Here is a 22,753-nt window from a genome sequence, read left to right as displayed (position 1 = left end):
CTCCTTAAAACGTGTTGCAACTGAGGGAGACATCATCCTGCTGAGTGATAACTCATTTTTGTCTGTCATAGTTGAGAAATAGTGTCAAAATAAAGAGACTCTTGAGCAAAATATTTAGTCAAACTGCAACAACAACAAACGAGGACAGGATATTAATAGGAAACAAAGGAAAAGGAGTATGTATGAGATGTGATTGGATTTTGATCAATGTGAAGGAAAACTAAAAAGTAGAAATACTACATGGAGGCAAGAGAAGCTTAAGTTTTTACACTGGCTAGTAGTATTAGGGTTCTAGGTATTCTAACACTGCCACAGTTCCCTTCTTTTGATCTCGGAAATTAATGTTCTTTAAAAAGTCAGTGAATAAAAGTCCATTTCTGAGATACAATAGAACTTTGTTATCTCAAGATACTTTGTCCTTAAGAACTTGGTATTACTATTACTTTAGTTGGTTTCCTTGCTAGAAGTAATCATGCTTGGTTTCCCTTTGTAACGATGATATATACTTTGTAATATGTTCATTTAAAATTACTCCTAATTTTTACTTTTTAAAAAATTTTTAACAGGCCTCAACAAATAATGAAAGTTCTAATCACAGTTTTGGAAGCTTGGGATCTTTAAGTGACAAAGAATCAGAGGTAAGTAATTTCATTTTAATGTTGCTAAAAAATTGAAGTCACCATCTGAGTTAAATAAGTTTTTCTTCATCAATACCTGTGCTAAAGGATTGCTTTTGGTGAGTTTTTGGTAGGAGTGTTTTGTCCTGCCTTGTGAAGCACAACATTCAGTCTGGAAGCAGGCTTTTCATTGAAAGTATATCCTCTTCGGTTATATTGCTGAGCTTGTGTTCTGGTGATACATAGATGTTCTCAATGAAATATATTTATCAGCTGTTCATGTGATAAAAGTGAAGTGGTTTTGAAATATATTGGATTTCATTGTTGTCTGTTATTTCTTATTATATATTTCCCTCTTAACTTTTATTCTGATCAAGGATCTGCATGTTTTGAGATCCAGATAAGTATTTCTTATGGAGTTCCACTGCTGATTTTTCACTTTAGATATATTTTTTAAAAAAGAAAGAAAAATAAAAGAAAAATTTGTAGAGTTCTCTCCCTTCTGACTCTCCAAGACAGTAGATGAAATTTATAAGTAGGTGTTTGGATCCATAGTATAGTTCATTTTGAATATGATAAATATTTAAGGTCATCTCTTAAATTGGTATTATTTGGGTATTAGCATTTGTTTGGTGCTCTAACTTTACTTTCTGTGAAAATAGTATTTTCTGTGCTCAGATTATGTGATTGTGTGTGTGTGTGTGTGTGTGTGTGTGTGATTTCCTCACTTGCTGCATTTGAGTCCTCTGTTACCTGGGATGGTGATTTAACCACCTTTGTAATACTACTAGGTTGTTAGCACTCAGTAATCGTTAGGCATTTGGTTTCCATGTTCATTAAAAAGGGAAGTTAAAATGTGGCATCTTTTTTGGCCCTGTATTAATAAGCGATTTCTAGGAACCTAGGTGGACAGTTTTGTGCAGTTCTCTGCAGGCTCCCTGACACTCCAAAGGAGTGTGGCCTAGGGTTCTCTCTCACCAGGCTTTCCCTTCCACAGAGACAACTGGCAGGCAGCTGAAAGAACTGTGCAAGTGACGGGACTTTATCTGCACTAGGTTCCCTTGAGGTAAGCTAAGCGCTAGTAGCCCTGGTAGTGCCAGATTATCAGTTTAGTGTTTTTTTTTCCCTCCCTCAAATTAACACACTTATACTGAGTGCTTAAAAACTGTAAAGCTATTTTTACTCATGGATGTTTTCAAAAACTACTCTCAAGAATGTTTCACTTTAAATTTTTTGGACTTTGGAACATTTCTTGACATTTTTACAAAATTAAGCATTTTCAGTGACATTACATGCCACCTCTTCTGTAGGCTACTTAAAGGTATAAACATTATGCAGGAAATAAGCTAATTACAGGTACTTCTCCTTTCTGCTTACATTATATGGTATTTTTGACAGTTTTTTTTTTTTCTACTGAAAACAGAAGAATAAAATGTCATATGCAGTGGTCAAATCTTCCTGTATTCTTTATAGATATCCATATTCCCAGTGGGCTATAGAGTTAGTGTTTGGGTTCTTTCAGAGGAAACAGTAAGTAAGAAAATCCCACCTATGTTTAAGAAAATTTTAAGAATCACTTTTAGATATATTTTTAGTTAGTGCGTTGGTGTTCCACAAATGCAAGACCATAGTGGCATTTGTAGTGAAAGATAATTGATTGGGCTGCTGTTGTAGGTTTCTTTTGTTCAGATGAGTTGCCCTTTTGGACAGTGAGAGAAAATGTTGGAAAAAACTTCCGGGTTTTGCTATTCTGTATTCTATATCTGAGATTTTTGAAATTATTATAAAGCCTATTGATCTAAGATTTCTGAAATTATTAGGCATGGTTGTACAGTATTTTGGAAATGACTATAGATTATATTTTTCCTTAAAAGTTACAGAAACCTTTTTGTAAAAGAATATTTGTCTTTAAGACATTTAAGATATTTCTTATGTAGAAAATAATACCCAAATTTTATCCCTATAGTAGGTACCTTAATTTCCTTGGGGTGAAATTTAATGCATATCAAAATAGTAATCATCATAGATTATTAAGCACAATTGTTGAGTGTGAATTGGTGCCAAATGGAAGTATTGCTTTTCCCATCAGTATGCCTACTAGTAAAGTTAATGTAGCGTTTTCCCTTGTATTCTGATGTCATTTATTTTTGTAACTCTAAAGCATTACCTTTTTTAAAATGATAGTTTTTGTGGGCAGATGGTGCTAGAAGGTTTATTTTTAGAATAACCGTCTTCTACTGCTCATCTTTTTAGCTCACCTCAATTCTTGTAGCTTTTCCATAATTTAATGTATTCTGGCTCACCATTCAGATATTATCTGTAGAGTCCTTGGGCTGTGTGGTGGGCTTGTACACAGTACTGCTCTTTGCTGTTTTCTATCCTCCACTGTACTCTTCAGATATCTGGAAGCCTCCTGTTCTCTTCTGTTGTTTTCACTGTGAAAACTGAGGCACACATTAGTTACTGTTAGAATGACTGCAGTGATGCCAGCTGAAACTCGTTTTTTCCAGTTTGTATGTGAATTACTTTAAGAATTTAACTTGTATTTCTAATGTAGAATTACACAAGGAAAAAGTTTTTTTCCTCTTGTTAAGAAAAACTCCTGGCTGGTGGGATGGTATTGCTTTTGCTTCATTTTATATACCCAGGCTTCAGAAAATCTTTGTATTTTCAGCAAGCATTTACTGAAACATAGTGCATGAATATAAAGCGAGTAAGATGCAGTTCTTGCCTTCAGATAAGCTCAGTGTCTAGGACAGACAAATGTTTAGTCAAACTGCTTTACAAACTATGGCTGTGTTACAGACAAAACTAAAGCACAAATTATTGTGAGAACAAACAGCAGGAACTCTGTTTCATTTGCTTGCACGGGCTGGGAGGCAAAGAGTTCTTGCTTTAAAATAAGAGGCAGTAGTTGAATTATTCAGAAAGGGTATGAATTCATCGTGCAGGGTAAGGACCAAATCTGAGAAGACAGGCAGGAGGACTTGAAGGTGGGCTTTGCTTTTGTATAGAAGCATGGCAGTGACTCCAGGTGTCCAGCACCTTCAAAGCCAGCAACCTAGGTGATTCTACCCATTCACACACTGGGTAAAGGGATTGAGTGATGGGCAAATGTTCAAGTGATGGGAGACAGGAAATGAGTTGTAACAGCTTCCTGTTTTTAAAATATAGTGGAAAGGCTTGGAGGGATGTGGTTGCTCAAAGGAAGATGGCTTGGTTTGGAATATGGTCAGACAACATGAAATAAAAGGGGTTCTACCTCTGCTTATGACCTGGGAAACTAGCAGAGGATGGCCAGTGGATGGAATATCCTTCTCTTACTCCTCTCTTTAACTCTCCCTTCCAAATAAAAATGTATATTTTTAAAAATTATTTTTACTTGCAAGTCAGTTGCAGAGAGAGGGAGAGAAGGTCATGAGAGAGGAAGAGAGATCTTCATCTGCTGAATCACTCCCCAAGTGGCTGCAATAGCCCAAATTGGGCCATTTTCAGTCTGAAGCCAGGAGCTTCTTCTGAGTTTCATATGTGGTACAGGGTTCCAAATCCTTGGGTCATTCTCTGGTGTTTTTCCAAGCCATTAGCAGGGGTCTGGATTAGAAATGGAACAGTTGGACTTGAATTAGAACCATATAGGATACCAGGGCTGCAGGTGGAAGATTTTACCTGTTCTATCACCATGCCAGCTACCCTGACTCTTTCAAATAGATGTAATAAAAACAAAATTTTTTTAAATTGGAAAGTCAGATATACAGAGAGGAAGATCTTTTATTTGCTGATTCACTCCCCAAGTGGCTGCAACATCTGGAACTGAGCCAATCCGAACGCAGGAGCCATGAGCTTTTTCAGGGTCTCCCATGCGGGTGCAGGGTCCCAAGGCACTGGGCCGTCCTCAACTGCTTTTCCCAGGCCACAGCAGGGAGCTAGATGGGAAACGAGGCTTCTGGGATTAGAACCGGCGCCCATATGGGGAATTCCAGTGTGTTCAAGGCGAGGACTTTAGCCAGTAGGCTATCACATTGGGCTCAATAAAAACAAATGATTGAGTTCTTGCATTTGCCCGGATTCCATATGGGTGCTGGTCCTAATCCCAGTGGCCTGACCCCCCATCCAACTTCCCTGCTTGTGACTTGGGAAAACAGTAGAGGATGGCCCAAGGCCTTGGGACCCTACACTCACTTGTGAAACCTAGAAGAAGCTCCTGGCTCCTGGCTTTGGATTGGTTCAGCTCCAGCCCTTGGGGCCAGTTGGGAAGTAAACCAGCGGATGAAGGATCTTTCTGTCTCTCCTTCTCTGTAAATCAGTCTTTACAATAAAAACAAATAAAACTTAAAAAATTGAATCAATGAATATTAATGACTTGAATTTGCATTAAAAAGGACTATCTAGCTTTAGTTCCTTTGATTTCAGATGGGTGACAGTAATAAGAACACATTTAATGCAAAGAGTTGAATAATTTGGCATAAATAGACGGAGATATTATATTAGGCAGTAGAAGTTTTCCAGCGTTTAGGAAACAAACAGGTCAGGGTAGTGAAGAAGACCTGGGAGGTTTTAGTGTAGGAATTCTGAAGGCTTAAACCCAAGCCCATCTCCTAATGTACCTGGGGATTCCCGAGGACTCTGGGGAGCCTCTTTAAAGGTGTCCAGGTTAAACTTTTTTTTTTTTCTTTTTTTTTTTTGTAACAGTGCTTAAGCATTGTTTGGCCTTTTAACTTTGATTTTCTCATGAATTCACAGTGAAATTTTCCCAAGGTCCTATGACAGATGACCTCAAAACTAATTGTTTATGCATTGTGTACTTAGGTATTCTATTCAGCAAATGCTTTGTTTTAGATTCTAAAAGGTTAAATATTGATAGCTGTAGCCCATATAAATTGAAACTTTCAGGAGTCGTAGGAGGGATTCCTGAGATAGTAGATGTGGTGCCAGTGAACTAGGTGATGTATGTGTGCTGCGGGGAGAGAGTGGCAGCCTGTTGAAGACGTGGCAGGTGGTGGGGAGAAAAACATGAGAAGGGAGATAGTGAGTACAAGTAAATGTCACAGAAGTTGGTTAAGATAATCACTGTAAAATTTGACTATGAATTTGTCACTTAGGCTTGTTTTAGTAGATTAATGAGAATATGATGCCAGATTGTAGTTGATTATGGAATGATTGGAAAGTGAGGAAGTTGTCACTGCAAATATTGACTCTGTTTGGCAGACTCTTGACTGTAAGGGCAAAGAGACAGTATCTGCAGTTGATGAGCTTGACGTGTTGTGCTCTTAGAAGAGGGCCCTGTGACAGAGCCCTGATAGAGACAAGGAAGTGCTGAAGGGAACAGAAGGGAGGGACATAAAACCCGGGCACCTTTCTTTGGAGAAGGTGATATCCGACCATTTGTGAGCAGGGTGGTACTGGGAACATTCTTTCCTCAGTGTTGGGAGTTAAGTGAGTGAACACTGCATTTGTGAACATGTTGTTTGTTTGAAGGGTGATAAAGATTTTATGGGAGGGTCAGAGAAGGGAGTTCATTCATCCCTGGTTAAATGTTTTAGAAGACCTGAAGGACTTGGACCTGTGCTTTATCTTGCTGCTTTATTTTATTAGGATAAGAAAAGTAGGCCATTATTATCTGGTTACCGATATTTTCTGACTGTCTTCCAAGCTGCCTTGAGTCTCCTGTTTGCAGGAAGACTGCTGTGTGTCTAAACACAACCTTCCTTCTGTATTTTACTTGAATTCTGTTTGATCACTATCCTTATTCACACCTTAGCCCAAGATGCTAAGATTAGTCATGTATTTTGTAGCTGCTTAGAAATTCATAATGAGTAATGGTACCATAATCATTCTTCTCCCCTACCTCTCCTTTTCAGCATCCTAAGATGTAATTCTCCACTTTATTTTTTGCTGAGGTTGGGTATTTCTGACTGCATATTAACTATGTAATCTTTAGTGGTTAATGTTGTAGAAGCAGGCTTTGTCCATTTGTATGAGAATACTTCAACTGGTTCATGGTAAGATGGAACTAAAAGGCACAGTTTATTTTGGAGAAAAAAGAAACCTTTAAAAATTTAATTGTAAGGCAGAGAGAGATGGGTGATGTGGAGAGGGGAGGTTTGAGGGTTTGGGGGTCAGTGTTCCACCTGATGTTTCACTGCCAAATGCCTGTAATACTTTTGGGCTAGGCCAAAGCAGGGGCCTGGAACTCAATGCATGTTTCCCATGTGAATGAAAGGGAACCAGTTACTTGGGCCAGCCCTGTCATCTCCCAGGGTACATAAGCTGGAACCAGAAGCAGAGATGAGATTTGAACCCAGGACCTCTGATTCGGGATATGAGTATCTCAAGCAGCATCTCATTCAATAGGCCAAATTCCTGTCCTACAAAGTTTGAAAATTCAGGCATTGTGTGAGTACCGGTTTTGAGGATTTCTCATTTGCATTTTTTTCACATTTTTCCCACCAAAATAGCTATGTTTTTAAATTCTGTTTTTCAAAGTATGTTCATATCATACGTGTGTGCTTATATACAACACTGGTATGCTTCAGAAAATTGTGTTTGTGAAGCACACATATGTTTCAACTTATTTTCAGTTTCAATTTAGTCTTTAATGCATTCATCTCATGTCTTTGTAAACCAAGTCAGAATCAAACAGTTTTAAAGTATGTTCTGACGCTACAACTGAAGTTGTTTATTTCCCATTCCTCCTGTTTGTCATTAGGTCTTAAACACTTTGTGCACTGGTCTTGTGTTGCTGTTTGTTTTCACTGCATTTCTCTTGAGTTTTTTGAGTTAGTGTTCATGATTTTAAGAGTGTCGTCTTTATGTTATGAATATATGGAAGCTGGGGCAGTTCCTGTGTGTATCTCTCCCACCCCACTTTTTAAAAAATACTTATTTACAAAATACTAGCAGCTAAAGTCCTCGCCTTGAACAAGCTGGGATCCCATATGGGCACTGGTTCTAATCCCGGCAGCTCCACTTCCCATCCAGCTCCCTGCTTGTGGCCTGGGAAAGCAGTTGAGGATGGCCCAAAGCCTTGGGACGCTGCACCTGTGTGGGAGACCTGGAAGAAGCTCCTGGCTTCAGACTGGCTCTGCTCTGGCCATTGCAGTCACTTGGAGAGTGAATCATCAGACTGAAGATCTTCCTCTCTTGTCTGTCTTCCTCTCTGCATATCTGACTTTGCAGTAAAAATAAATAAATCTTAAAAATATTTATTAAAAAATTAAAGATACTTATTTTTGTTGAAAAGTGTTATTTAGAGAGAAGGATAGATAGAAAGATCTTCCATCTGCTGGTTCACTCCCACATGACTGCAATGACTGGAACTGAGCTGATTCAAAGCCAGGAGCCAGAAGCTCTCATGTGGCTGTAAGGGCATAAGCCTGGAGCCTTCCTCTGCTGCGTTCACAGTCCATAGGCAGGGAGCTGGATGGGAAGTGGAGCAGCCGCGACACAAACTGGCTCCCAGTTTGTGGGTGCTGGTGCTTGCACGTGAAAGATTAGCCAATAGAGCCATCACACTTCTCTTTACCTAAAGTGAGAAACCTGTGTAAATTGTCACCATTCATTGGAAGATACAAGCTTATTACCCAGACTGTATTTGGTTAGAAATAGTATAAATGTGATTCTGACTGGGTACTATGGTGCTCACCTATAATCCCAGCTGCAGGGGAGGCTGTGGCAGAGGGCTGTCTGAGCCTGCGAGCTCAAGGCTATCATGTGCTATCGAGGTGGCCTTCTTGGAGAATCTGACTCCAAATGTGTTGTAATTAATAGGGTTCCTCAGGAAGTTGGTTGGCCTGCTTGAAGATACACATTCTTGGAAGGAGCAGTGAGCTAGAAGCCAAATGTGGCTCTATTTTCATAAAGGGGAAGGATATGTATATCAGAACCATTTGACGGGCTTTTTCAAAGTACTCAGGGTTTCTACTTGGAAATTCCGATATAGTTTGCCTAGATAATATCCTGAATTCTTGGAGAGCATGATTTTTAAAATAAGATTCATTGTACTTTGTTTGAAAAGTAGAGTTAGAGAAAAGGGGAGTGGATAGAGAGATCTTTTTTCTTCTGGTTCATTTCCCAAATGGCCACAATGGTCAGAGCTGAGCCCATGTGAATCCAGGAGCCAAGAGCTTCTTTCTGTCTCTTATCAAGGTATAGAGGCCGAAGTACTTGAGCTATCGCCAGTGCTTTCCCAAGCCTCAAGCAGGGAGCTGGATTAGAAGTGAAGCAGCTGGAACATGAACCAGTGCTTATATGGTGCTTCAGACAAAGGCTTAGCTTGCTGTGCCACAGCGCCAGTCCCAAGAACATGAAATCTTGAAATAATGATTCTGTAAGCCATTTCTCTGGCAAGAAGATATCTATTAAATGTTACTTTATGAAGTACATTTAAGGGGCAGACATATGTCAGAGTGGCTGAGATGCCAGTCTGGACTTCTCCTCCCACATTGGAATGTCTAAGTTTGAGCCCGGCTTCTACTCTTCATTGCAGCTTCTTGATAAAGTGCACCTTGGCAGGCAGCAGGTGATGGCTTCAAGTAATTGGATTCCTTCCACTCACGTGGGAGGCATGGTGGAGATCCTGGCTCCTGACTTTAGGATATCACAGTTCTAATTGTTGGAAGTATTTGAGAGCTGAACCAGGATATGTGGAAGGTCTCCCCCTCCCTCCCCACTCCTGTAATACATAAAAGAATTAAGTATAACATTTTAATTGCATGTGACAGTTTGTTGGTTGATTTTAGAGCAAGAATGTCCTAAGTTGATTGATGAAAACAAGATGAGAGTTGTGTTTTTTTTTTTTTTTTAGTATTGATTTTTTTTTTTTTTTTTTTTTTGAAAAGTAGAAAGTAGAGAGAAACAGAAGTCCTATCCACTGGCTTGCTCCCCAGGTAGCTACAAAGTCCAGGACTGAGCCAAGCTGAAGTAAAGGGCCTGAAGCTCCACCCAGGTCTCCCATGTAGATGGCAGAGGCCTAGACACTTGGTCTGTCATCTGCTGCCTTCCTAGGTGCTTCAGCAGGGAGCTGGATTAGAAGCAGATCATCTGGGACTTGGTGTGGGCATGGCAATGTGAGATGTTACTGTCACAGGTGGCAGCTTAACTCACTGGGCCACAAATGCCAGCCTCTAATGAGTAAATTTAGCACCGCTATCTACCCACCTCCTAAGCAAGCTGCCACGTTGTTGAGTATACCCATCTCGTCTGTTCTGCTGTGATATAAGCTATTGTGGTTGACCTCGTTAACAAACAGTTCTCAAACTTCTGGGTTCAGGACCTCCCACCCACCCCCTATACTTCTCTTTTTCTTGAACCATCCCTACAAATCTTTGTGTGAATTGTAACCTGATAATCCATCATCTTAGGACTTGGAATAAAATGTAACATTAGGATACATACATACATGACCTGGAACTCACAGTGATGATGTCAGCATACAGGAATAGTAGGAATTGCCACTGGAAGCTCAAGGTGTAAGAACTGTATAGTGGTAGTGTAAGTTTGATGCAAGTTTCCAAAATACACTTTGTCATTATGTTAAAAGGTTTAGGTGTGCATATTCTGTGACAGAACATTTATGCTTTATCACAGAAAAATAATTTAGAGCTTCATGCTAAAGGGACCGTTAGGAGCATCATATACACTGGTGTCTTACTCCCTCATAGTGTTTTGTTCTCAACTGTACCATTACAAGGCCTCTTAAAAAATGTTGGCATTTCCTTTACTCCTTAACTTGCCTTTCAAATCTGTAAAATAACTGAGGAGGAAAGGAAGGCCAACATTTCCAGAATAAATTACTTTGAAATATTGATTCTCAGTCCGTCACCCAACTATTTGAGTCTGGTTGTATGATTTGAAATCTACCAACAAGAATGGAAAGTAAGAGTTATTGTTTTAACAATAGTATTTCTTTAGGATACAGATAGAATTGTGACTGTGTAGTGTGTGTGTAAAGGAAATTAAAACAAATCTGTAGGGCTTGTTGTAAGCTAACATTTTAAGTTTACCTGTGAGCACATATTGTAATTGGACGGTTATTCAATTTCTTCAGCGTGCTCTGTTGTCGTTAATATCACATGCTAATGATAAAGATGGAGCTGGCATTGTGACGATCTTACCTGAGCACTGGTGTGAGTCCTGGCTACTCCACAGCCAGGCTTGAGTGCCTGGGCCCCCCACCCACGGGGGAGACCTGGATGGAGTTACAGGTCCACGGCTTCACCTTGGCCCAGCCCTGTCTGTTGTAAACATTTGGAGAGTGAATCAGCATATCTCTGTCTCTGCCATTCAGATAAATGAATAAATCTTTAAGTACCTGCATACATACAAATCAGCGGAAAATAGTCCACTCAAACTTGCTGATATGTTAGTTTGGATTTACTTAGATAGTAAAAATTGGGATGCTGGGAGCCAGTGTCCTGGCACTGCAAGTTAAGCCTTCACAGTGGTGCCAGCATCCCACCTGGGTGCCGGTTTAAGTCCTGGCTGCTCCACTTCCAATGGCCTGGAAAAGCAGCGGAGGCTCATTCAGATGTTTTGGTCCCTGCCCCATGTGATATATCTGGAACAAAATTCTGACTCCTGGTGTTGAATCTGTTTAGCTCTGGCCGTTGCAGCCATTTGGGGAGTGAGCCAGAGGATAAGGTCGGTCGGTCAGTCTGTCTGTCTGTCTGTCTGTCTCTCCCTTTCACTGTGTAACTCTGCTTTTCAAATAAAAAAACAACTCTTTTTTTTTAAAGGGATTCTAGAATCTATGGAACTGTATCAAAAAAAATTAATAATAATAAAAGATTCTTTAAAAAAGTCATTCTATAACGTTGTGGATTGTTGCTGATGTTATGTTGGGGCTTTTGATTGGTCGGGATGATACTCTGCCGGCTCTACCTTCAGACCAGAGATGGTCTCCCCAAGAAACCATTGAACTTATGTGGACAATAAGATGCTGGACTCTATGCTTGGTATATGCTTGCAGTGAAAGAACCCCAGCTGAACTTGAACTGTCGCAATGCAGCAAGGTGGAGGAATCTACCTTGGGGGGAGGGTTGGGAGGAATCCCAGTGCCTAAAACTGTGTCACATAACACAATGTTAAAAAAAAAAGTTGGGGATTCTGGGTCCAGTGCCATAGCCTAGCAGCTAAAGTCCTCATCTTGCACTTGTTGAGATCCCACATGGGTGCCGGTTTGTGTCCCAGCTGCCCCACTTCCCATCAGCTCCCTGCTTGTGGCTTGGGGACAGTAGAGGATGGCCCAAGGCCTTGGGATCTTGCTCCTGTGTGGGAGACCTGGAAGAAGCTCCTGGCTCCTGGCTTTGGATCAGCTCAGCTCCTGCTGTTGTGGCCAGTTGGGGAGTGAATCAGTGGACAGAAGATCTTCCTATCTGCCTCTCTTCTCTGTATATCTGACTTTCCAATAAAAATTTTTAAAAATATTTCTAAAAAGAGAGATTCTTAAATATGACACATTTTTGTAGTAGAAATTGAAGTAATATAATGGAAGTTGTCTCCTAGGAGTTAAGGTTCAAGTAAACATTTCCAGATAATAGTTCCCAGTGTTAATGGTTTTGGTTCCTGAATAGAACTAAACTGAATTTATAGTGAAAACTTGATTAAAATAAAAGAAAAAAAAAAGAAAGAAACCAAAACCTTCTACATTTGATGTTGTTGAGAAGACGCCTGTGTTTACACTGACTGCTTTCCTAGGGATCCAGATTTCCCTTTCTCGCCTGGCGCTGTTTTGATATGTTTCACTAAAATAACAAAGATATTTCTCTGGCATTTCCCTGTTTCACATCTGCTTCAACAAAGTTTGCCTAGAAATATGGATTAAAATTGAAGATTTTTTTTTTATCAGCTGCAGGCAAGATTTCTCAGGCCATTTGTTCAAATTTTAATAACCTTGATTTTGATGCCAAAGTGTGAGTTGTGGGACTAGCCAGTGAATTGTGTATTTGAAAATCAATCTTTGGCTACATGGATTTATTTTTTATTTTTTGGTAAAGTTTTATTTTATTTTTATTGGAAAGTCAAAGAGCAAGGAGGAGAGAGTGAAAGAGTACATGGATGTTTCAGAAGAATTCATTCAGATATGTTTAAGAATGAAATATTTTGGGCCTGGCGTGATAGCATAATGATGAAGGTCCTCGCCTTGAACGCACCAGGGTCCCATATGGTTGCCGGTTCTAATCCCGCCAGCTCCACTTCCCATCCAGCTCCCTGCTTGTGGCCTGGGAAAGCAGTCGAGGACGGCCCTGAGCATTGGGACCCTGCACCTGTGTGGGAGACTTGGAGGAAGTTCCTGGCTCCTGGCTTTGGATCAGCACAGCACCAGCCATTGCGCTCACTTGGGGAGTGAATCATCGGACGGAAGATCTTCCTCTCAGTCTCTCCTCCTCTCTGTACATCTGCCTTTCCAATAAAAATAAATAAATCTTAAAAAAAAAATGAAATATTCTGTTAAGGAAATCACTTAATGGTGAATTAACTTTTCTTTCTGTTTTAAGGCATTTTCTCATTTGCCCAAAAGAAATTGAATAGATTTGTGTGTTAACTGTGTTAATTGTGTTCGAGATAATAATGACCTAACTTGCCCATTTAGTAGTTTTGATGGACTTCAATTAAAAAAAGCTTAAGACGCACTCCTCTTTTGAGATGATGTTTTAATGTTATCTTTTAACATGCTGTCACAATTTTGTGTAATACATTTATGTGTACAATTATAAATATTGCTCTAGTTTGAGACTCAAAGAAGTTGTTAATGTTTTTCATAGAATAATCTGAATTAATTTATATCCCTCATTTTTGACAGTATCAAGGACTGTATATTCTTACATTTGATCTTACTTATATTGAATAAAAATACATCTACGATAAATTGCCCAATTGGACATAAAAACTTTATGTAGTCATCATTGACACATGTTCCCATGCAAGTAGAGGCATCAGTTTATTGCTATCACCCGTTGGGTTCTTTATGTTCGTCCTTGTTTTGTGAACAGATTTTCAGTTGCTATAAAATACTGTGTAAAGTCAAACTGTTACCTTGGGACGTTTGAATGCCAGAATGTTGGTGTAACAAGGCTAGTGTCTACACAGCTAATCTGATTTAAAGAGTACTGTATCTTCTTTCTTTGTTTTTTTCTTACTACTCCATTGCATGTAGAATTCTTTGATCGTTTGTAATAACTATATATGATAGAAAGAAACAAGAGCATTATTACCAAGAACAATAACAGGTTTGAAAATGAACTCTAAAATGTTTGTATGCCAATTTTAAATCATATAAATCCATAGGTGGCATGGTTGATATTCTGTGGATTTCCTTAAGGGAATCATTGGTCATGATCAGTAATTTTTCAAAGTTTAAGCTGCTGATTTGCTTCAGCAAAGGATATTTCATGTACAATTCCAAGATTAAAATAGGAGAAACATTTGTAGGGCTCAGGGGGAAGTAGCATAGGATGTTTCTTCCAGTCTGGACCTTAACTCACTTGACCATTCCTGCCATCCTTTCTCTGGATCCGACTCCTTTCTCTTGTAGTATCACTGGGATACAGTTTGAAAAGCACAGATGTTGGTCCATCCTTTTTGTCTTTATGGGCCTTTTTAAGAACTAAATATTTCGTGAGTTTTTGCATCTCTTTCCCTTCTCTTCTCCCCTCCCCTCCCCCTCTTCCTAAATCCTCGGGTAGGTTTGTATACAAATACATGATTCTGGAAAAGTAGCAGCAGTGGTATAATTTTCCTTTGTTTAATACAGATGATGTCCTTATTATTTAAATTCAGAACTAAAAAAAACTGTGGCATACACTTCTGCTTGAGTGCTGCCAGTGGCCTAGATTGTAGACTCTATGCCTTGCAGTCTAGGCCTTGCAAGTAAGCTGTTAGAGCAGAAATGCCAATCATTTAACGTGATCCGTGGTTGAAGTGCTGAAACATCAAATGCATCAGGATGTTAATGTTTTGTGGTTTTGTTTGAGGAGATAGAAGGATAGTCATTCAGACAAGAAAATTATTTGGATACATACTGTTATTTATTAAATAGTATTGAATAGCTATTTTATTGTGAATGTTGTCCTAATTATGTTTCTCATTTAATCTTCAAAGTCCTTCTGTAGCACATTTAAAAATGAGAACGTTAATTCTTGGGCTGTGAAGACATGCTAAGGGTTATTGTGTATAATGCATCCATTATACAGTAAATTTGTTTCTTCAGACACCCAAGCTGCTTGTGTTTTGAGGCAATTGTGCGTGCATATGGACAGAATGTCCCAGGTGTGTCCCTGTAGATAGGCTTTGAGATGACAGTAGTCACAGGCCAGCACTGCATAGTAGGATGCTGACAGGCGTGATCCAGATTAAGGGCCACAGGAAGGGACAAAAGTTGTGCATATAATAGAGACATTTGCTTTCTAGGCTAGTGTAAGTGTATCTAGATTTCCTGTTCACATATTTTACTTTATTCAGTTTTCAGTATTTTATTACCAGTTTTTTCCACCTTTCTACCCATGCGTTAAGAGTCAAAAAATTAGTATTAATTCTAGCATTCTTTTCCGATTCCTTCCTCAGATTATTTGAAGGAGATAAACTTGTTTTCTGTAATCAGAATGCAGTTTGATTTTTTTGTTTATTTGTCAGAACAAACTTTTACCTATAGGCCTATCCTACTTCCTCAGGCTGAGGAATGTGGTGTTGGTGAAAAACAAAGTAAGCCTTACATATCTGAAGCATGTATCAAGAGAAGTATTGAATGAGTTACCCCAGCAAGTTTGAGATGTGTATATGCGCTATGCCTTCCCAGCCTTCCCTTGGAATAACGAAGCCATGTTAGCATTTCATCACTTCCGAGAAACTTTGTACCAGTTGAACTAACCCATGGTGTCCGTTTAGAATATTTCATTTCCTGTCATTTTTTTTCCCGGCTTTTAAAAATACTGTGTTTTCAGTGTCACTTTTAGGATGTTAATATTTTTTGATTTTGTTTAATTGGTTGGATATAGAGTCAGGAACTTATCTGGGGCTCCATGCAAGTAGCAGTAGCCCCTTTACCTCTGCCTCCCAGATCTGCAGAGCCAGCAGGCTAGTCAGGAACAGAAGCTGCTGGGTTAGTATCCACCCACATTCTAACACCTGACCTGCGCGTGCCAACGCTGAACTCAGGCCCCACCCCTACCCCAGTGGTGTTTTATTGCTGGGAAAATAGGTTGGTTATTTACCTTGAACTTGGTGATTTTGCCGTAGAAACTAGACTAATGAACTGGCACCTTGGCGTATCAGCCAGCTTCCTAGGTAGATCGGTAGGTAGATGTTCTTTAAGGTCCCTGATTTGTGAAGTCAAAGTGAATAGACAGTTTGTTGGACATGATGAGATTGTTAAACAATTTTTTAAAATTGATTCACTTAATAGTGATAGTATGTTGCACAGGAAGGAAAAAAAGGAACATTTTGAATGGTTTGGATATAAATTCTGGCTCTACCACACTAGTGTTAACCTTAATTGAACTTTTAGTCATTCGCGTATTTGTCAATAACTATATAATCGACATAGAAGTGAAGAATGATTTGGGGAAAAGATAAAGCACTTAATTCAAAGAATTCAGACTAGCAACCTTCAGTACTTTTCTGAATTGGTTAATTTGTTGACAGATAGAGGTAAAAGACTTCAAACGTTAGTGGCTGGCACTGTGGCATAGCGAGTAAAGCTGCTGCTTCCCATGTGAGCATACCTTATGGGCGCTGGTTTGAGTCGCATCTGCTCCACTTCCAAACCAGCTCCCTGCTAATGTGGATGATTCAAGCGCTTGAAACCCATCACCCATGGGAGACCCACAAGAAACTCCTGGCTCCTGGCTTCAGACTGGCCCGGGTCTGGCCTTTGCAGCTGACTGGGGAGTGAATCAGAATACTTATTCATTCCTTATGGACAAATAAATATTTTTCAAAAAAGATTACAGTTGCCTAAAGTAATTCATTCAGATTCTCACCAGGACACCTATTAAGTTCAGAAATTGTTCTTCCTGTAGCACTAAGCTCAGTACCAGTGCCTTGCGCTTTTGCAGATTTTGACTCAGCAACCTATTTTTTCAGACTTCACAAAAATACTTGGTGCCTATTTAAGGAACAAACCCCTGAGTTTAGGGCAAGGGTCTCTAGACTTCCTGTCAGGGTACACATGAGTGTCTTGTACTGTGTGACTGTGCCCTTGTAGAAAAGCAGCTCTGGAGAGTACGTGAATGAGTGTCTGTTCCAACAGAGCTTTAATTATATAGACCATGAGATCTGCATTCCTTTTAATTCTTACATCACAAAATATTGCTGTTCTGTTGTGAATTTTTAGAATTTTAATCATTTAAAAATATGTTAAAGTTATGCTGCAGATCATATATTTTATGAATACAAGTGGGCAGAAAAAAATGGACCCACGCACCATAGTTTCTGACCTCTTTGATCTAGGGCATAATGCATTAATTTGCTATAACTGATACTGGATAATAATTGTAGGACACTTAGGTAAATGGGCCTCTTAGCAGAGATTGTATTTATCAGAGTTCATATCCTACCTGTTTTTTTCTCATTTGGGTTTACCATTTTAAACTAAATATGGTTGGGTATTAGGACATAGTAAGAAAAACAAAAGGTGAACTTCTTACCTCTGCCCCAGTTAAGAATTTGAAGGCATCATGGAAAAGTTTGATTACTCTCAGATTTATCATCCAACTTAAGTAAAATTATATAAATGTAGATTTCTTTTTTTTTTCTTTAAAGATTTATTTATTTATTGGAAAGTCAGATATACAGAGAGGAGGAGAGACAGAGAGGAAGATCTTCCGTCCGATGATTCACTCCCCAAGTGAGCGCAATGGCCGGTGCTGCACCGATCCAAAGCCAGGAGCCAGGAACTTCTTCCAGGTCTCCCACACAGGTGCAGGGTCCCAAAGCTTTGGGCCATCCTCGACTGCTTTCCCAGGCCACAAGCAGGGAGCTGGATGGGAAGTGGAGCTGGGCCCGATAAATGTAGATTTCCAAAAAAAAAAAAAAAATAGGTTCAAGATCTTCTGTACTTGGGGTTTTTTGAATGTACACAGTAAGAAATTTTAAATGTTGTATATAAATAAACAAATATTTATGTCCTATAAGCACTGTTGAACACTCTTTGGCTCTGAAAAGTAAAGTCGTTTTTATGCTGGTTACATTAATTTTGCATTACAAAAGTGTAATTTAAATTATGTTAATTTTCCGTAGACACCAGAGAAGAAACAATCAGAATCATCTAGGGGAAGAAAGAGGAAAGCAGAAAACCAGAGTGAAAGTAGTCAGGGTAAGTGAAACCGCATCTTCCTTTGGAGTTGGTAGACATTTACAAATTCTTTCTCTTTCTCCTTTTTCCCTTCCTCTCTCCCTCCTACCTACCTTCTTTCCTTCCTATTTTCTTTCCTTCCTACCTGCCTTCCAGTAAATATTCTAATTGTAAAGTAAGTGATTTAATGTCTCTCTGAATGTATAGCTATTATGCAGATTCTGCATTGATAATAGTTTAGGCATGACAAGTAGTGATGTGAAATTAGTCCTTTTGTGCCACAGGGAGTTATCTAATGCTCATTATATTGAGATGTCTGGATTTTTTTTTTTAATGTGAGTCCAAGAAATACAAGTATGATGTCCAGATCTTGCAAACATCTTACTGTGTTTCACTCCTCTTTATTTAAATTCTGGTAATAAAAAGTTATAAATCTCACATTAGAACAAATACCCAAGCTTACTTTTCATTTCTTTTAAAGGCTGTATAGACGTAATTGAGAATCTGTCATTGAAATGGCGTCTTCTCCCTCTCCTTACCTGTTTTTCATACTTTTACATCAACCTTTTATGATATATTAAGTAACGGAAATTATTCTCCTTGAACTATAAAATCTCTTGTCTTAGGGAGCAACATAGTAATAATATTTAATTTGAATCTCAAAATCAAGTATAAAGCTTTTAAATCATGATAATTTCATATGCATAAGATGGAACCTATCTTTGGCCTTACGACTATGAGCCCATGGCTCATGAGTTTATATATGGCTCTGAGTTCAAGGAATAAATGTGCAAGAAATATCTTTGTGAGAAAGGTAATTTATAAAAATTTCTGTAGGTTCACAGTACATTATGCTTCACTTTGAGTTCATTTTTTGTCTTATTGCAGTTTCTCTTAGTGTAGTAAGTGTAATCCGTGAATTTGAATCTCTTGTGTATTGTAAAGATACATTAATTACAGGCATTTCTACTTCAGATTAAACAAATTCAAAAATCAATGCCCAAACAAGTTGAGGCTTTTCTAGATTGGTTGACCCAACTTGTCTTTAAGAATCTGTTTTTCTTTGTGTTCTGTTGTTTACAGACTTTTCTTGATTTTTTTCTTGTTTTTGCTTTTGAGATTGTTGCCTAAATTAGATTTACTTATGCTATCATCTTCACTCTCACTTGCTTCAGATAATAGTTTTCTGTGTCTTCCCTCTCCATCGCATTTTCTTTTAGAATGATCTCTTCATGTCATCGTATTAACATTGTTTCCATGCCAAAATGAGTGATATCAGCAGAGGGACTAAAAATCAAGTGCATCTCTAAAGTTAAAAATGGGTTAAAATTCTCCTTGTAAATAGGGACTATGTGAAGAATGGATGGTATCAGAAAACAACTGTGTTTGTGAAGAGAGAAGGGGAATTCAAAATGGGGGCCCTATAGATGTCAGCTTCCCCTACAGTTAATGCAGGGGCAGAGAATAAGATTAACAGAATCCGAGTTCGCTCAAGGAAAAAAGTGGGGAAATGGCAAGCAAAACCAGTTCTTTCTTCACTAACAAATAGTATCTCTTTAGAGTATGATGGAAAGTTACAGACAGAAGGATAGTACTTAAAAAAAAGTATTTGTTTGATTTGAAAGTCATATTTAGAAAGAGAGGAGAATGAATGAGAGTGTCTTCCTTCTGTTGCTTGACTCCCCAGATGACCACAGGTTGGGCCTGTGGTCAGGCTGGGCCAGGCCAGATCCAGGAGCCAGGAGGTGCATCTGGGTCTCCTGTGTGGGTAGCGGGGAAACAGGTCATTGAGCTGTCTTCCTGCTGCTTTGCCCAGGCAGTTAACATGGATCTGAATCGCAAGTGCAACAGCCAGGGTACAAACCAGCACCTTCATGGAAAGCTGTCATCCCAGGCTGTTTCACCTGATGCCAACCCTGGGAATTTAACAAACTTACAATCCTATCTGACCTCAAATTAATCTCTATAAAACTTTATTTCAAAATTTCTGAGATATACATATATCTCACATATATGTGTGTATGTGTATGTATATACATATTCATTTACACATATTCATATATTCATATATAATATTTGTATAATATAAACATATATTATATTTTATAAAATATATTTTCTATAATATATAAATATATGAATAAGACTATATAATATAGTCTTTAGTACTCATTTGGATCTGTAAATATTCCCTTATGTATTCCAAGAAGGAATTTGTATTCATTGAGCTTTTGAGTATATTATTTATTCCTTTCAGTCATACCTGACACCTAATAACAACTTAAGAAGTATTTGTTGCACGAAACAATGAATGCACAAATATAAATCTACTGAATTGGTAGATGTGTATGAGAGTCTTAAGCCATTTAGAGAACTTTCATGGAAAATTCATGTTAAATAAATTATGCAGAGATTTCAGAACATTTTTTTGCAGCGAGGTAAACTGACATGTTATAGCATGTGTGACCAGGACCTGGTCTGAGGTGCTAAGATTCTAAGGTATCAGTTTGAATGGAAAATATATCAGAGCAGCATGAATTCTGCTAAAGTACGCATAAACATCAAGTTTTGTGTGAAACTTGAGTAGAGAAGTGGTGAAATCATTGCAGCTTTACAAAAAAAAAAAAAATTATGGAGGCAACATGCCAAAGAAATCAGCAGTTTACAATGGATTTTAAAACACTCAGAATGGAGGACTGTCCACATCCATTTGCAAGGACAAAATTATTCTTATCTGTACGCTAAAGGAAGAGTATTGATGATTAACAGCAAAAGCAGTAATCAATAGCATAGACATGTCAATTGGTTTAGCTTATGCCATTTGGAATGAAAAATGAAGAGGAGCAGAATTCCTGCTCGATAGTAGTTGCCTAAACTGTTCCACGGAGATCAGCCACCAGAGAAAAGCATTCTCAGTGGGAATTTGCAACAAGCGAGATCAAGATCCTGAAGCATCTCTTCACAGAAGTGCACTAGGAGGTGAAAGATGGTGTTACCAGTACAATCCTGAAGACCAAGCTCAGTCAAAACAATGGCTACTCAGTGGTCAGGTGATCAAAGCAAGTGCCTGTCAGGCAAGCACAAAGGTCAAGACAACAGGTTTTTGGGATGCTTTTAGTATTTTGATTGTTGACTTTGTTTTGGCCCACAAAAACAAGGCTGTTAGGAGAGTGAGAAAGGCAGCCCTGGCTGCAGCAGGTGAATGGCCCAGAGGGGCCAGCCCTGTGATGTGATAGGTAAAGCCATTGCCTGCAGTGTTGGCATCTCATGAGGGTGCTGGTTTGTTTCCCAGCTATTCTACTTCTGGCAGGCTCCCTGCAAATGACCTAGGAAAAGCAGTAGAAGATGCCCCAAGTGTTTGGGTCCCTGGCACCCATGAGGCAGATAAGCTCATGGCTTCTGGCTTCCAGCTTCTGCCTAGCCCAGCCCTTTGCAGCCATCTGGAGAGAATCAGTGGATAGAAGATCTTCTTTCTCTGTCTCTAACTCTTCAAAGAAAAGAGGAAAAATCCCTGGAAAGCCTCATCAGAAGCTTTCCAAAATGAAAGTGCTTCTGTTTATATGTGTCAGCAAACAAAGGCAGTTGAATGAAGAGTTTGATGGGAAATCATTAGGCATCCACTCACCCACCTTACAGACCTGTTTTGCTGCACTGATTCCTGCTGCTGCTACTACTGCCAAACTCCTCAAACCAGGAGTTTGTTACTAAAAGAAAAAAAAAAAAAAAGTCCTGTCTTCTTTCCATAGTCTTCCATAAAATTCATCTTCTGATTTCCCCAATTTCCACCAAGGTCCATTATGTTGTAGCTGCTTAGGTAAGGGCTTCCTGCAGGCCATACACCAAGGCCTTGACATGAGCATTCCAAAGCCACGATCTCTTTGGCATACAACACACATACACAGCAGGAGGTTGGCCATGTGGATGATGGTTACACATGCTTGGTTTCTCTTCGGAATGCAGTGATCCCTGTCAGTAGCAGGGTACCCTGGACACCTGCAGTGTTGACTTGGCTTAACATCTGGGTTCAGAGCCTTGGAACAAAGCATTCCCCTGGCTCTTCACCCTGACTTTTTTTTTAAAGATTATTAATTTTTATTGGAAAGGCAGATATACATAGAGAAGGAGAGACAGGGAGAAAGATCTTCCATCTGCTTTTTTATTCCCCAAGTGGCTGCAACAACCAGAGCTGAGCTGGTTCAGCAATCAGGAGCTTCTTCCAGGTCTCCCATGCGGGTGCAGGGTCCCAAGGCTTTGGGCCATGCTTATCTGTTTTCCCAGGCCACAAGCAGGGAGCTGGGTGAGAAGTGTAACAGTCGGGATTAGAACTGGTGCCCGTAAAGGATCCTGGAGGATGCAACGCAAGGACTTTAGCCACTAAGCTACCGTTCTGTGCCACTCAGCCTGGCTTTTAAACCCAGATCTTCTGGGCCCGGCGGCGTGGCTTAGCAGCTAAAGTCCTCACCTTGCACATGCTGGAATTCCATTTGGGCACTGGTTCTAATCCCGGCAGCTCCACTTCCCATCCAGCTCCCTGCTTGTGGCCTGGGAAAGCAGTCGAGGATGGCCCCGAGCACTGGGACCCTGCATCTGGTTGGGAGACCTGGAAGAAGTTCCTGGATCCTGGCTTTGGATCAGCATAGCATTGACCGTTGCGCTCACTTGGGGAGTGAATCATCGGACGGAAGATCTTCCTCTCAGTCTCTCCTCCTCTCTGTATTTTTGACTTTGTAATAAAAATAAATAAATCTTAAAAAAAAAAAAAAAAACAAGATCTTCTGAGTTGGGACCTGTAGACCATGGCTACAGCTTCTGGTAGTTCAGCACCCCTCAGGAGCACAGTGGAAGTTAC

General features: G+C 39.4%; 1 protein-coding gene across 2 annotated transcripts in view; it reads left to right on the top strand.

Moving 5' to 3' along the window:
- TLK1 (tousled like kinase 1) overlaps positions 1-22,753 on the top strand; it is a 143,471-nt gene that overhangs the window by 70,140 nt on the left and 50,578 nt on the right. For both annotated transcript variants that reach the window (XM_040971701.1, XM_040971702.1), the window contains 2 exons: positions 567-638; positions 17,850-17,925. In XM_040971701.1, the coding sequence (XP_040827635.1) occupies positions 567-638; positions 17,850-17,925 (148 nt within the window). The remainder of the gene's footprint in view (positions 1-566; positions 639-17,849; positions 17,926-22,753) is intronic.

Source organism: Ochotona curzoniae, unplaced genomic scaffold, assembly GCF_017591425.1.
Source record: "Ochotona curzoniae isolate NIBS_2020 unplaced genomic scaffold, NIBS_Ocur_1.0 contig_2210, whole genome shotgun sequence".
Classification (NCBI taxonomy): domain Eukaryota; kingdom Metazoa; phylum Chordata; class Mammalia; order Lagomorpha; family Ochotonidae; genus Ochotona; species Ochotona curzoniae.
Note: the sequence above shows the minus strand (reverse complement) of the source record. Positions and strands in the feature narration are given on the sequence as shown.